At 42.8% G+C, this 15,076-nt stretch overlaps 1 protein-coding gene across 2 annotated transcripts; it reads left to right on the plus strand.

Annotated features, from left to right (window-relative positions):
* Positions 1–3,683: 3,683 nt before the first annotated feature.
* mmel1 (membrane metallo-endopeptidase-like 1) lies at positions 3,684–11,368 on the plus strand. 2 transcript variants are annotated; one of them, XM_056274973.1, is made up of 23 exons: positions 3,684–3,840; positions 4,187–4,231; positions 4,569–4,628; positions 4,789–4,950; positions 5,165–5,245; positions 5,401–5,496; positions 6,477–6,595; positions 6,749–6,814; positions 6,908–7,042; positions 7,335–7,424; positions 7,664–7,800; positions 7,911–8,004; positions 8,133–8,261; positions 8,445–8,543; positions 8,637–8,720; positions 8,847–8,947; positions 9,158–9,216; positions 9,506–9,625; positions 9,825–9,958; positions 10,092–10,157; positions 10,310–10,405; positions 11,102–11,178; positions 11,269–11,368. In XM_056274973.1, exons 1-23 carry the CDS (start codon positions 3,684–3,686, stop codon positions 11,366–11,368), a joined length of 2,307 nt encoding a protein of 768 aa, XP_056130948.1. The 2 variants fall into 2 exon arrangements, with proteins under 2 accessions (XP_056130948.1, XP_056130949.1); XM_056274974.1 differs by lacking the exon at positions 4,187–4,231.
* Positions 11,369–15,076: the final 3,708 nt, after the last annotated feature.

A 15,076-nucleotide genomic window follows, 5' to 3' on the forward strand; every position in this document is an offset into this window, starting at 1 on the left:
CCGTTCATTAGCGTGCGACAAATTTGGAATGGGCTGGAACTGCTGCGCCAGTTCATTATCAAAGAGCAACGGCTAATAGGAAAACTTCCACTTCCGTGTTTACCAATGAAGTCGTTGGTCAGCCAATCAGTCGTGTAACTTCAGTGACGTTGTTGGTCACCTAATCCAGCGGCCCAATCTTGTAACCGGATCTCTCAGTCACCCCAAACATGATCACCCACAGTGGTCACTCAGTCACGGATATTCGCGTTTGTAGGGCCGGCCTGCTGGTCCAGTCCAGCCAACAATATCCTTTGCCCTAATATCGTGGGACGCCATTTCCACCTTTGGAAATGTAGCTAAACCGAGAGGACGAAACCCCGTCTTCTGAACGGTGCCATGAGAGTAGATTAGAGTGGAGATTATAAACGTAAACCGGCTGAAGTTTTTCCGTCCGTCAGTTTATGTCATGATATGTTAGGTGGTGGAAAGCTGGATAAAGGAAACTGTTGCAGAGATGCAGAAATGATCGGGAACAAGTGCAGGTGGTTTTTATGTGCTATCCCTGTTTCGGATAGATAGCAATAAAGCTGAAAACTGGAGAATTTTTCCCTTTAATACTCAGACCTGTATATTAAAGTTCGCCTAACAGGGTTTTGACATACTACCAGTGAGTAGGGGTGCCAGTAGGAGTTCTAGGCCCTGGTACAAAGGCGAGGTATGATGCTAGGCCTGTAACTATGATGCATTTAACTTTGTACATTATCACAGTAAAGGGCCCCCAACTGCTTTAGGCTCAGAGAAAGTACTCCCCCACTTAGCTGGCCCCGGTTAGTGTGCTTCAAATACATGTTCAGTTCTAGGTTTAATTAAGATGGCCCCAAAACTAATTTGGTTTACCCTTTTTTAAAACGATCTCTCATCCAAACTCCAGCAGAAACAGCATCTGAGCATCATGGGGGACTGGAGAGTAGTTGGTAAAGAGCAGTGGCTCTGGCTCTTTCTATAATGTCAGCTAATTAGTGTGGTTAATCAGGCTGATAATGAGCCTAGGCACTACGCCATTTCAATCTGACAACAGGCCAGGGTTAATAATTCTACGAACCACGCCACGGCCATTTCCGCGTCTCCCTGAAGACAGGTGTTGGGGAAGAAAAAGAGAGGAGAGAGAGTTACAGTATGCAGGCTTTCAAGTGGCTGACGTGAGTCAAAATTGCGATCTGCTTTGTTTCTTTAACTCGGGGGCGGATAGCGTAATCTGGACCCCTGGATTGCTGCTATGGCTCCACAGCTGTAGTTAACAAACAGTAAAGGGACTTTTGCAGGTGTTGCATTTAATTCAGATATTAGTTTCCGATGAAGGAAAAAGTCTGCAGTGTCACATCTGGCTGGCCCTTGAGAGAAAAAGACGGCAGTTGGAGAACTGGAAGATAAGGGACTGCTGTTAAATGATGAACTCCCTCTGCTAGTCTGGTATTGATAATGATCATAATAAACATTATTGAGAGAGCACTTCTCAAAACAGCTGTTACAAAGTGCTCTGCCGCATAGAAACATGTGATTCACTGATAAAACTACAATGAGGAAATAATAAATAGTGAGTAACAAAGGAATAAAAACCAGAAGACTTAACGAGGACATACAGACTATCTCATCTTTCCTCTGAGCTCTTCTCCCCCTAAAACCCTTTTTTTCCCCGGTAGTCCCCACACAACCACGACGATTTACCCCCCCCACCACCACCCACGCCCCCACATGGAACATTTATTGTAATCACTATCTCATAATCATAATCATTGGCAGCTTGATACTATCACCCCGCCCCCTTTTTTCTCTGCTCTCCCTTTTTCTCCCTCTTCTTCCCTCACTCTCTCCCTGTTGCCTCAGTCATCCCACCAGCAGTGGCACAGTAGACTTGGAGAGCCTCTCCTCCATCCAGCACACTCTCATTTCTCAACACACCAGCTCTGAGTGGAAGCTCAGTAGGGGTGTCTGAGATATTAGCACTGTGGAGGACAGCTCAGGGAATATACCTACCATCTGCGGAGAAAGGTAAGCTTTTTACCCTCTTTGGCGATTGCTGCGTAACATTGAGGACAAGTAACCAAAGTGCGAGTATCAAACGAGAAAGATGCCCTGAAAGCTGAGTGTTTTTTTTTTAAGTATCTATCCTCTCCATTCTGTCAGATTTCTGCAGTGCCGAGACACATTGCGAAAGTGTCTGAAACTGGGTTTTTGCATGTATTATTGATGCCGGTGGTGTTTTTTTTCGTTTTTTTTTTTTTGTAAGGACGTGATCTGTTTGGTTTGGTTTGAAAATGTTGACACGTGAAAAGTGTTGACATCACTCAGACTTGAGGACAACAGTCAGTATGCACAAAGAATATAGAGAATAACCTAGTTTGCACTGGTGACCTCAGCTGACCTGTGCATTAATCCTTATTTGTGACTAAATAACAGAGTTTAGAGAAGCACAGTACCAGTCACCAAACACAGTCACATGTAATCCTATAGTACCTGGTGAATGTACTTTAAACCAGTCACCCTAAAAAACTCCACTTTAAATGAATAACACTGCCTATCAACAGCTTCTCTTATTTGTTCACTTATTTGTAGTTGATGGTGTCCTCTATTTTTCTAAGACATTTTCCTCTGTTCGACATTGTATTCTATTCTATGTAGCATGCTAAAGATGATTGGAGATATTTAAATGCGCAGATAACGTTTCATATGATGTTTATTATATGACTGTCTCCAACAAATGTCACACTGATGTCATACTGCGCATTATATAGCATATAATTTCCCCCAAAAGGACGTTTTTCAACAGCATGGACAAGGATCATGTTACAGAGACAAGTTATGTTCTGCCACTCTCATGCTGAGAATTCACCAGCCTCAGCCTGCAGCCCATCTATCACAGCGGTGCCAGATACGTGCCCATGAGTATTCATCAGCAACAGCTAATGGGGCACGGCAGTATGAACCTCTGATTTACAGCCCATCCTCCGTCAGGTCTGATGATAGGGTAATAGGCTGGTTATAGAGGAACAGGTGCCGAGGAGTGAATAGATGCAAAGTGTTGCCGCTGAAAGCCATCGTTGATTGTGTTTTTGTTCCCACATAAATGCTAATTTGCAACACTGCATTCAAACATATATGATTATTATGTGTAGAAAATAGCTCTATTCATGTCTGCTTTATGGCAAGAAGGCCTGGAGTCGTGTTTAAAAATGCTCAATTTATGCACAAAATATTTCAAGCTGATAATGGTCTTCGGAAGATGGTGTCCTGGGCGAGTTCATCTTGGCCTGTTATCTATAGAATAAATGCTCCACTCCATAAATTCTTTTACACTATAATTTTCTTGAGTAGGGTCTATATATCAACAGATGTAGCTATGTGATAAAGCTATATATCTAAGTGGAAAAATGCGACAAATGCATGCATTGCAACTCTTGTTGCAATAAGTATGCAATTCTAGTCTATTGTTGAAAAATCGTGGGATGAACCATGCAAGAGTAAAATAACCCATTCAGCGGCTCTTTACTGCGCACTTGTAGGTGTTGGTGGTGCACTTAAGCGCTTGCTCATTCCAGGTCATTTTGACATTAAATTGCATCAGACTGCACACACACACACACACACACACCAGTGTCTCTGTCTCACTCCACGCAAGCTTCCCCAGAGAGGCGACAGAGAGAATGGGCAAGTCCGAAAGCCAGATGGATATCATGGAGAAATCGTCAAATTTGGGAAAGCGCCGCTGGACTGCTGCAGAAATTGGTCTGTTGGTCCTGCTGCTGTTAGTCAGCTGTGCCTTGGCTGGGCTTATAGTCCTCTACACATCGGTGGTGAAAGGTGAGTAATGTTACAGATTACTTTAGGTAGATCCCAGCCGCCAACTCGTGTGAGTCGGCGATCATCACTTTAATCTATGTCTAGCGGGGTCTTGATTTCTAAAAAGACCACCTCGGAGTAATATTAAAATTCACATCTCACTCACATCCCATTTTGGATTAAATTTTACACAAATCTGACATTTTTTCATTGAGACATACCAGAAATTGATAACATGTCATGACTTAATTATACTTTCAGTTGTATATTGGTCAGGGCAGCAAATCCATTTTCATGAAGCTTGATTATCTACATGAAGTGCTCACTGAGAGGGCATCTCTTGAAACCTATTTCCATCCCAATTCAGAGCTGTCTAATGGGCCAGGTGTGTCAAGGAGCGCAACAAACGCGGGTGAGCCTTGATCCATTTTAACACCAGCAAACTGAGCACAAAATGGTTTGGCAAAGTGTACAAGGCATCTGTCATGTTAAAGCTTCCTGGGGCCATCTCCGATAGCCCCCTTAATTCCATTTGCTGCCTAATCAGCAGTTTCGGACAAAAGTAAAAGAACACAGTCGCTGCTGACAGAGCCTATTCCCTTCAGACACGCAAACACTCGTCTAAGCTAGCCACATTTTGCAATAGGAAATAGACCTACAGTACAAGTGGGCCAGCTTTTCCATCTCTTATGTCAATCGTCCAGCAGTTAATAGCCCGGTCCAATAACTTTTAACAATTTCATTCCCAGGGCACCAGTATCACTCCAACATCCACAACGTGTGCACAACCGCAGAGTGTGTTACTGCAGGTGAAAGCCGGCACCCATTTGCTTTCCCCTCATTTCATTTTGTGAACACATTTACCCCTGTTCTCTGTTTTACTATCAAAAACAATATTCTAACTGCATTAATACCCCCCCCCCCGCCCTACCTCTCTCTGGGTCTCCAACCATGCTTGCGGATCCAAAGCTGCCCGGCTCCTGCAGAACATGGATGCATCGGTGAAGCCTTGTGAGAATTTCTACCAGTACGCCTGCGGTGGCTGGCTGGAGCGCCATGTCATACCCGAAACCAGTTCCCGTCACAGCGTCTTTGACATTCTCAGGGACAAGCTGGAGATTGTCCTCAAAGGTCAGTAAACATGTTTCCACAGTAATACAGTAGAAGTGCCAAGGGTTTCATCTCTGTTGGTTCAGTGAGCTATACACATCGCTTTTGAGTTTTCAAGCAAGTGGTAATGGATTTGTGATTCCTAAAAACCGGCGGTAGCATTATTCCCCTATTTCAAAGTTTAATTTTTATAAGGAAATCAAGGAAATGCCTGCATGCTCTTTTGTTTACACAGGCGTTCTTGAGGCTGGGAATGAACAGGACAGGGTCGCCATCAAGAAAGCCAAAACGCTTTACTACTCCTGTATGAATGAAAGTAAGGCACTAATTATTCTTAACACACACTCTCAATAGTGATCTTAAGTCTAATTGAAGACAGCAGAATATACAGCTTACTGACACGTCAACATGACAGTGGGGGGGGGCTCCGCAATGATGTCATTTGATGGGGTTTTGGTGTTTCGTCTGCAGGCCTCATTGAGCAACGGGACTCCCAGCCCCTCCTCAAGCTCATTGAAAGTATTGGAGACTGGCCCGTTGCCTCAGATGATTGGAACACCACCAGAGGTAATATAGGTTTGAAAAAAAAACTAAGGGGGCATCTGGGTAGCGTAGCAGTCTATTCTGTTGCCTACCAACATGGGGATCGGCGGTTCGAATCCCCGTGTTACCTCCGGTTTGGGCGGGTGTCCCTACAGACACAATTGGCCGTGTCTGCAGGTGGGAAGCCAGACGTGGGTATGTGTTCTAGTTGCTGCTCTAGTGCCTCCTCGGGTCAGTTGGGGCGCCTGTTCGGGGGGGGGGGGGATATGATCCTCCCACGCACTACGTCTCCCTGACGAAATTCCTCATTGTCAGGTGAAAAGAAGCGGCTGGGGACTCCACATGTATCGGAGGAGGCATGTGATAGTCTGCAGCCCTCCCCGACATTGGCAGAGGGGGTGGAGTAGCGACCTGGATGACTCAGAAGAGTGGGATAATTGGCTGGGGTACAATTGGGGAGAAAAAGGGAGGGGGAATCCAAAAAAACAAAAACTAAGGTACATGGTGCCAACACAAATGCATGTCCACCACACAGTCTCGCTTGCCGGCTGCCTGCTCATGTTTCCCTGTACACTCAGAAAAATATCTCTACAGATGTCCATGTGATCCTATTTGCTGTAATGATCAAAATAGCCTCTCAAGACCTTTTAGCTGAGCAGTCAGGTGTTTATGATTGGGGGGATGTGGGGTGGGCACAACAGCATGTCCTCAGTCAGGATTGTGGCTGATCTTTTAAATAGCTTGCTCTGCTTTTCACCCAGTTCCCGACGACTGCCACCATTGTAATTAAATGTGATCAAGGATGGTGGCTCAAGCAGAATTAACTACCCATAAATGGGCATAAACAGATTTATCACTTTCCTGGCAGATCAGAAGAGGGGTTGTGTTCAATTGAAAAAGGAAGTCTTTCAGTTAAAAAAAAAATGTCCCGGTTGATTAGACAGCTCTGTAAGTTAAGATCATGGTGTTAAGATAAAGAAACCAATTTCTACCTGTTGTCCCAGAGGAGTCGTGGAACCTGGAGGACACGCTGGCAACCCTCACAGCACGTTTTCACAAGAAGGTCCTGCTGGACATGTACGTGTGGACGGACGACTGCGACTCCCGCCGCCATATCATTTATGTATGCCAGCCCCTCTATCCGAGCACAATTCATAGCTCATAGCCATTATTGCAGCATTAACTATTCAAGAAGTATACAAAATATTAACATTACAATAAAGCTAATTAAAACGTGGTATGCATTACAAATCTGCTTTATTCTGTTTGTTAACAGATTGACCAGCCGGGACTTGGAATGCCTTCAAGGGAGTATTACTTCAACGATGGAAACTACAAAAGGGTGATGCATGCATTAACATTTTAATTGCTGTGATGCCAGTGACTTATTTAAAAAAAAAAGAATAGAAAGAGGATGATTTGTTTCTTTTCACAGGTAAGAGAAGCCTACTTGCATTTCATGGTTTCCATTGCAAAGATAGTGCGAGAGGACAGGAACTTAACCCAGGATGATGAGCTTGTTTGGGAGGAGATGGTACAGGTGCTGGAGCTGGAGACAGACATTGCTAATGTGAGTATCGGCCACCACAGGAAATTGAATTGTGGGACACTGGGGATGAGGAGAGCTAATACTGACAGGATGAAAAATGAGGAACCCCCCCCCCCCCCTTATTTCAATGTCCTTGGAAAACCAGGCTAAGTTTAGTGTGGATTGAGGAAATCAGCACCAGTAAGCCCTTAATCTTTATTTTGCATATCATGAGCATAATAAATTGGTGTAGGATTTGTTTGTAAGGATGAAAAATTTTGAATTGAGTGAAGCATTAGCACATTCAATTCTTTTCTTTGACCTTGCTGAACAGGCAACATCTCCAGCAGAGGAGCGTCAGGATGTTACTGTTCTCTACAACAAGATGACAATCAGCGAGCTGCAGGACACGTTCAGCCTTAATGTACGTGTGCTGCACCGCCTTCAGTTGTATGAAGCCTGATTCCAGTGAATCTACACATCACTTGTCAAAATATCATGCAGGCTGGGAAGATCTGGGTGGGGTTAGCAAATGAGTAAATGAGAACGTTGCCCTCTTTGTAAACACCAGCTGTTGGCATGCCCTTAAGCAAGGCATCTGACATCAGTGGAAGAGTGTTTGTACTTGCTTATGAAGCAAAACGACTACCTTTTGTTCTTCAGGGATTTAACTGGACTCGGTTTATACAAGGTGTGCTGTCTAGCGTGTCCATCGAGGTACAGAAGGAAGAGGAGGTGGTGGTCTATAGCTCTCCCTACCTTGAAAAGATGAACGAAGTTCTCTCCAAACATAGTGTCAGGTCAGCCTATGACCATCTGTAAAATTCAAAAGCAGTACACAAACAGGAATGCATAATCATGGAAATATAGCAGAAACACAGTCAATTCATATTTCCCTTTGTACCTCCAGAACTATGCAGAACTACCTCACTTGGCAGCTCATCATTGACAGAGTTAATAGCCTGAGCCGCCGTTTTAAAGATGCCAGAGCCCATTACAGAAAGGTGAGACTGAGTTGATACAGTATAATGGAAAAAGCACAAGTTAAAGTAAATTCGATAAAAAAAAACATTTATGTGTGTGTGTGGGTGTGTACATATTTGTATGTATGTGTTTTGTGTGCGATGGTTAGACTCTGTACGGAACTACTGTGGAGGAAGCCCGATGGCGAGACTGTGTCCGTTATGTCCAGAGCAGCTTGGAGAATGCCGTAGGGGCACTGTATGTGCGTGAAACTTTTGCTGGTGAAAGTAAACGAATGGTGAGTCCTCCGACACCAGAGTTGAACAGAAAACAAAACAGAAGAAGAAGCCTCCTGGGTAGGGCAGTCAAATCCAAATCTAGTCAAGTCTAGCTCAAGGAAGATCGGGCTGCCAAATGCAGATGGAGTTGATGTGAAAATCTGTTTGTGTGTGTGTTGCTGTCATTTCACCTTTGTTTACAGGTCAGTGACCTCATCAGTAAGATCCAGGAAGCATATGTGGAAACTCTGGAGGAGCTAAGTTGGATGGATGCCCCGTCAAAGGAGAAGGCGAGAGAGAAGGTACAGGCATTGACATAGTGAGCACATGAATATGGTCTTATCTGTTCAAGGCTTGCTTTGACCTACAAGCTAATGGTTATGTATCTCTTGCAGGCCATGGCAATCAAGGAGCATATTGGGTATCCTGATCATATTCTGGAGGACAACAACGAGAAGCTTGACCAGGAGTATGCCCATGTGAGTTACAACTATGTCTCTCCCCAATCTGTACACTAAGTTACTATTATGACTTTTCAGAAGATGCTAATATTTATGTTGGGGTTATTGCTGATCAGGTTTTGCTTGTCCCTTTTGCCATTTCAGCTTAATTTTAGTGAGAACTACTTCGAGAACATCCTTGAAAACCTCCAGGCTGAGGCACACAAGGGTTTAAAGAAGCTAAGAGAACCAGTTGACCCTGACTTGTAAGATAGTATTACATCCAACAATGTAACTTAAATACCCTCTTATGAATGCACTTATGAAGGCTCCTGTGCTGGCACAGTCAACATGCCATGAGTTTATTGCAAAGAATCCTATTCATTACTTACAGGTCACGCTCACAGTATGAACCCCTTTTGTAAATGAGGTCTAAATATGATCGATTCAAATTAATTCTTCATTTCCTTTCTAAGGTGGATCATTGGTGCGGCTGTAGTGAATGCATTTTACTCCCCAAACAGAAACCAGATAGGTGAGCAGATTTCTAATTTTCAATCCAACAGTCAAACCAGACTAAATCACAAATGTTGCAAAAAACTGAAGATTGGCTTGGGAACAGCTCCTGTGCCATAATGAGATCATCGAGGGTATCAGTTATTTCTTCAGCTGTTGAAAGATTTAAACCACCTTTACATTTGTGCCTGGAATAGGTTTTATAGAACACCAACAGCTCATCACTTTGATGCTGCAGATTTCTGTTTCTTTTCCATGTGTGGACTTGCCTCAAACATGTATCTAAGCTGTATGTTATGTCTGTTTAGTGTTTCCTGCAGGAATCCTCCAGCCTCCTTTCTTCAGCAAGAATCAGCTTCAGGCCCTCAACTTCGGTGGAATAGGGATGGTCATAGGGCACGAAATAACACATGGATTTGATGACAACGGTGAAGTAATTCAGTTATGGACAATCCAAGAAAGCAGGAAGTTTAAAGTTTATTATAATTGGTCTTTGTTATTTTATGATCTAAATTTATTGTTCCTTGACTGTGGCTAATTTGTCGTGATAGTGTAATTACTTTTGGAATGTGGATGTGACATTTGCATCATGCAGTATTTTACTGGTTGCGTTATGTTTGGCTGCAGGACGCAACTTTGACAAGGACGGTAATATGTTAAACTGGTGGAGTAACTACTCTGCTGAGCACTTTAAAGACCAGTCACAGTGCATGGTGCAACAGTATGGCAACTTCAACTGGAAGCTTGCAGGTGGACAAAATGTAAGTGCACTCTCTGCGGAACGTGAAGGTCAGATAAGAACTTAAATGTTTGTCTTGGCTGTGATGCTCGACTATGGTTAACCATCCCAATGAATATCTTCAATTATCAATGATTTCATCTGTGTGACTTCAGGTCAGTGGAATCAGCACTCTGGGGGAGAACATTGCGGACAACGGAGGGGTTCGCCAAGCTTACAAGGTTAAATGTTTTCAAAGCAGAACAAATCCACATGTCCTTCATATGACGAACATGGTTAAATCCCAAAGGCTATACAATAAACTTAAAAAAAAGAGTTAATAACTCTCGTTCAGTTTACATGTGATTTTATAGGTGTGCATGTGTGTTTACAGGCGTATCTGAAGTGGGTGGAGAGAGAGGGTGAGGAGCCTCATTTACCTGGTCTGCATATGGATCACAAACAGCTTTTTTTTCTGAACTTTGCCCAAGTGAGTAACAAAAAAAAAAACAAAAAAAAAGGGAAATGAAGCAGCTGAATGCATTATATGAGAGAACACAGGTTTAATATAGTTCACCATATAGAGTTGCCAAGAACAAAAGCCCACAAGGGAGGTTTTTTTTTTTTTGGACCGAATGCTTGATTCGCAAAAATAAACTGTGGGGCAGTGGGGAGGGCGGGGAGCTGAAAAGCTCAAGCAATCTCAAACCCGTAACATACCTGGGGGTCTAGAGGGGCTGCCAAAGTAAAGACCACTGTGGTGCCAGAGAAAATACAGCATCAGCCAAATCGGCTGTTTGATAGTCATCCACAAACAAAAACAGGTCAACCGCCCATCACAAAACTACATTAAAAAGTCAAACTCACTTTGCACTGAGGCTGTCCACAGTACCCTGGTGGACTGGCTTGTGCCAAACACGCCAGGTTACGTCGCTGCCATTTCAAGGTTTACAGTCCTTTTAGGTTACAAATAAAAGCTGATTAAAGCGTGACCAGATGTTAATGAAGGTTGAAGCTGCCATAACAAATGGGCAAACGACTACACGTGAGGTTGCCAAGTATGTGTTTTAAGGTGTCATGGTGTTTCAGTATTTTGACCATCTTTGTGTGTTTGTTAAAAGCCTGTGTGGGCATTCGCCCAACAACTAGTGGATTTCTCACAAAACCAATCTTTTTCTTTTTCCAGGTGTGGTGTGGTGCCTACCGACCTGAGTACGCCAGCCAGTCCATCAAGACCGACTCACACAGTCCTCTGGAGTACAGGTTAGGACTATAACGAATTACTGACTGTTTTTGGACTCGTTACTTTTGTACCTCTCAGCCCCTCATGCTGTATGTGTCTCTTGTGTTAAGGGTACTTGGGTCGCTGCAGAATTTCGAAGCGTTCTCAGAAGCATTCCAGTGCAAAAAAGGAAGTCCTATGAACCCCGAGGTGAAATGCCGGGTCTGGTAGAGAGTCCCACTTTTCCCATTTATTTCCTGACATGAGAAGCTGACTACAACAACAACACAGATATTGAAACTCCACAGGGGCTGTCTTCTTAAAGACTGTCCAATTTATTTATATGGAAGGGGGGGGGTGACAAAGGATATTGACAAAGGCTAACCTCTCGGTCTACGCCACACCTAAAACCTGGGGCTCACGTGATATGAAAATTGTTCAAGTTGTCTGAAACTAAAATTTTAAGAGATGTCTGTGGATGATTGACTCACTTGTTCACATGTGGTTTTGCTGCATACCGCCATAGGTGATGAGTGAAAAGACTACATGGGGGGTGGGGGGGTGGACAAGCCAAGCTAGCTTAAAATGCTTTTCAAGGCATTCTCAAATTAGTCTTTATTTTCACACCTCCTGTACAGATCTTTGTGATTATCCATCCAACATGCGGTGCGGAGTTGCCTCGCTGTCTTTCCTCTGATGTATTGTTTTCAACACGTTGTGCGACTGTGCAGCGGTGTTGAACAATGCCATTGTGCCGGAGCCGGAGTATGAAATAAATGAGCGGCGAGAGCTTTGCTGAAGTCGAGGGAGAGCAGAATTAGTCACATTTCAAGGCTTAAGTCATTCACTGTTTAATGGAACAATTATCTGAAGACTTTAAGACTGTTAAATCTTTGCAGCTTTAACCTTAAATTAACATTTTGAGAAACGGACAGCTTAAATATTTTTACAGTTACAGAGTGAATAAATATTCGAGAGAAAAAAAACAAACCTGAAAGCTATTTTTTTGGAAAATCGCATAGCTCTATTTTTGTTTGAAGCTTCCTCATAATGCTCCGCCTGTCAGTCATGCTCAGTATGCAGGAATACAAAAGGCGTGTCACAAAAGCGCACGAGCTAATTTACGTAAGAAAACTGTAGCAAGAGATAGAGGTATTTCAGTTATGGAAAAACATGTTTTTATTTTCAAAACAAACAGCAAGAGAAAACTAATACAATAACACACACACACACACACGTGCGCACGCGGTCTTGCTAACAGTGTCATCAAGTGCATTATGGGACAGAGACCTAGTGCTTGTACTATATAATTAGAAAAGCTATGGGTCGTGGTTTAATGTGGCAGTGCAGCTGCTAGATGAGACAATCAGTACGGGGCCCCTAAACAGAGCCCTGACTTTACTGCTACGCCTGCTCCCCGTCTCTTCCCTACTTCACACTCCATAGATGGTGCCCAGTTTTTGGGAGATCTCTACTCCAACATGTGTATTGTTAATTTTTTACATGTGCTGATATGGCTTTAAAAAACAACAATAATAATACATTTAAAAAAATACAACTAATATATGATAGCCAGAGAACGGGTTGCATATTGTACTCTACTGTTCTCCGAAGTAATGTTTACCCTGTGTTACGTCTTCAGCGAGTACACGTGACATAAAAACATTTTGTTGTTTTTTTAATGGTAGATCTCTTTGCTTGTTGGACCACCCACACTCCTGAGAGGAGGCAGGCTTGCTGTAACTTAGCGCTCAAATGTAATTGTGCGAGACCTTTGGTGATAGAGCCGATGAAAGAAAAATGAGAGACGAGAGGACAACGAAGAGACAGACAGTTGAACGAGCGGCAAATGAAGTGGTGCACTTTCTGGTTTCTCGATGATCAGTGTGGCGTAGATGAAAGGACGAAATGCGGTGTGGCGGAGTGTGATGACCGCTGTAACTGAGCCAGGAGCCCCATTTTAAGAGAGGCGGTGGTCAGGGGGGCCGGTCAGAGCCAGGGCCATTATTTTCTACCTAGATTAATAACAAAGGAGCCGACCTGACTTCATAATCAGAAACTCGGGTTGCTGGAGGGAGGCCATGAGGAGAGGGGGGGGGGGCAGGAGAGAGAGTGTGAGAGAGAGAGAGAGAGAGAGAGAGAGAGAGAGAGAGAGAGAGAGAGATCTTTGAAAAGCAGCTGTAGTGTCTGAATGTTGGTTTGGTGAGGGTCACATTCAGGATGCCTTGGTAAACTGAACATGACTGTTATTGTAGGTCTCCACTGAGACCGCTGAAATGAATGTTCATGTTGAAAAGCTTTACACTCCCTCTCACTCCCTGTTTACTTTACATATATTGGTGAATACTGTTGTACTGTATGTCGTGCTATATAAGCAGGGATAACGCTATCTATGTATGTGACTAGGGACTGTTTTACTTGGAATACAAGTACCGATGTGTTGCCTTCTGCAACAATTCATATTTAACAAAGACACGAAGGAGGAGGAGACAGGACCATGTGCTAAAGCATGAGTTACGAATCTTGTTGGGCTGAAATATTTGGACTGAAAATGTGGATGCCGGCTTAGCCTTTTGTAAATTTCTTTTCTGTTTTTCCCCCCAAAAAAGAAGGAAAACTTTCAAAATTCCCTCTACTACTAAATACAGTGAACACGTTATACACAATAAGATGTTTTAGAAAAATCATATATTCTGTACAGCAGTACATTTAAATAAAGGATTAAAATCAGGTTAGAAATGAGGCTTGCATTTCTTACCTTTGTATTGGCTTTATATTCTAATGGTGAAATTGTGTCATATTGAATTATTATCGGTAAGTGCAAATAGTTGAACTACACATCTGTTTTATAGTTGAACTACACATATGTTTTATATATGAATGTCTATTACCGTCATTGCCACAACAGCCAAAATACCCATCGGACCAGAGGAATTTTATTTGTACTACATAATGGAATATTTATGAAGTAATCGTGTTTCTTTGCTAAAATATAGAGGTGGAAGATGTTATATGAATGTCCATGCTGCTATGTAATTATGTAGACTGAATGCTATTTTTGTGACTCCAATCCGTAATTATTGCCATTAAAGTGACAGTCTCCACTTGTATGATCTGAACTCATGCCTTTCAGTGTTTCATTGTGATCTTAAAGGATTATAAAAATCTTGTACAATAAACACAGAATGTGTGCCGTGTTTTGTGATAAAATACCAAAAATTTGACATATAATATGCTATTTGTGAAGACATATCATGCTGTAAAATATATACAATTTATTATGATTTAATACAGATGATTAAAGGATATTCTAGACCATTCCCATACTGTGTTTTGCCTTTTTGTAAGCAATTTGGGTGTCTAGAAAAACACCATTAATGATTTTTTCCCCGTTTTTGAAAATTTCATTAGCAATCAAGTCCAATCATGTGTGTGTATATATATATATAAAATTGCATTGATGATACTCAACTGCACACCGAATAAATAGCATGTGGCATCATCACTAGTCATCCAACACCGGCAGGCTCATCATCCATGGTTATATTGTCGTATCCATATTAAGCTGTTTTCTTCATGGCTGTGTAATTCAGCTCAATGCCCACACTGTTGCAGCCTATTTACAAGTCAGAAACTGGGCACTGATTTGTGCTCAACTTACAGACGTCTATAACGTGGTGCTAGGGAGCATGTCTGTGGTGTCTTTACTTTATATATGCATGGGCACGTGGATATGGTCACCCTGGTCACGCAGATGGTGATTTAAAGGAGAGCGTGCCTGGGTTTGTTGGCAGGTTAAGCTAACTCTGGATCGATACACGTCACACAGGAGGGAACGGTAAACCAAACCCAGTCAAGACCTTGAGATAGGACGTTTTTGTTTTGCACACCAACATTAGGCACAAGGGATGGGTCTTCAGATGAAACCTGTGCTAGTCA

The sequence above is a fragment of the Lampris incognitus genome, chromosome 2 (genome assembly GCF_029633865.1).
Source record: "Lampris incognitus isolate fLamInc1 chromosome 2, fLamInc1.hap2, whole genome shotgun sequence".
NCBI lineage: Eukaryota > Metazoa > Chordata > Actinopteri > Lampriformes > Lampridae > Lampris > Lampris incognitus.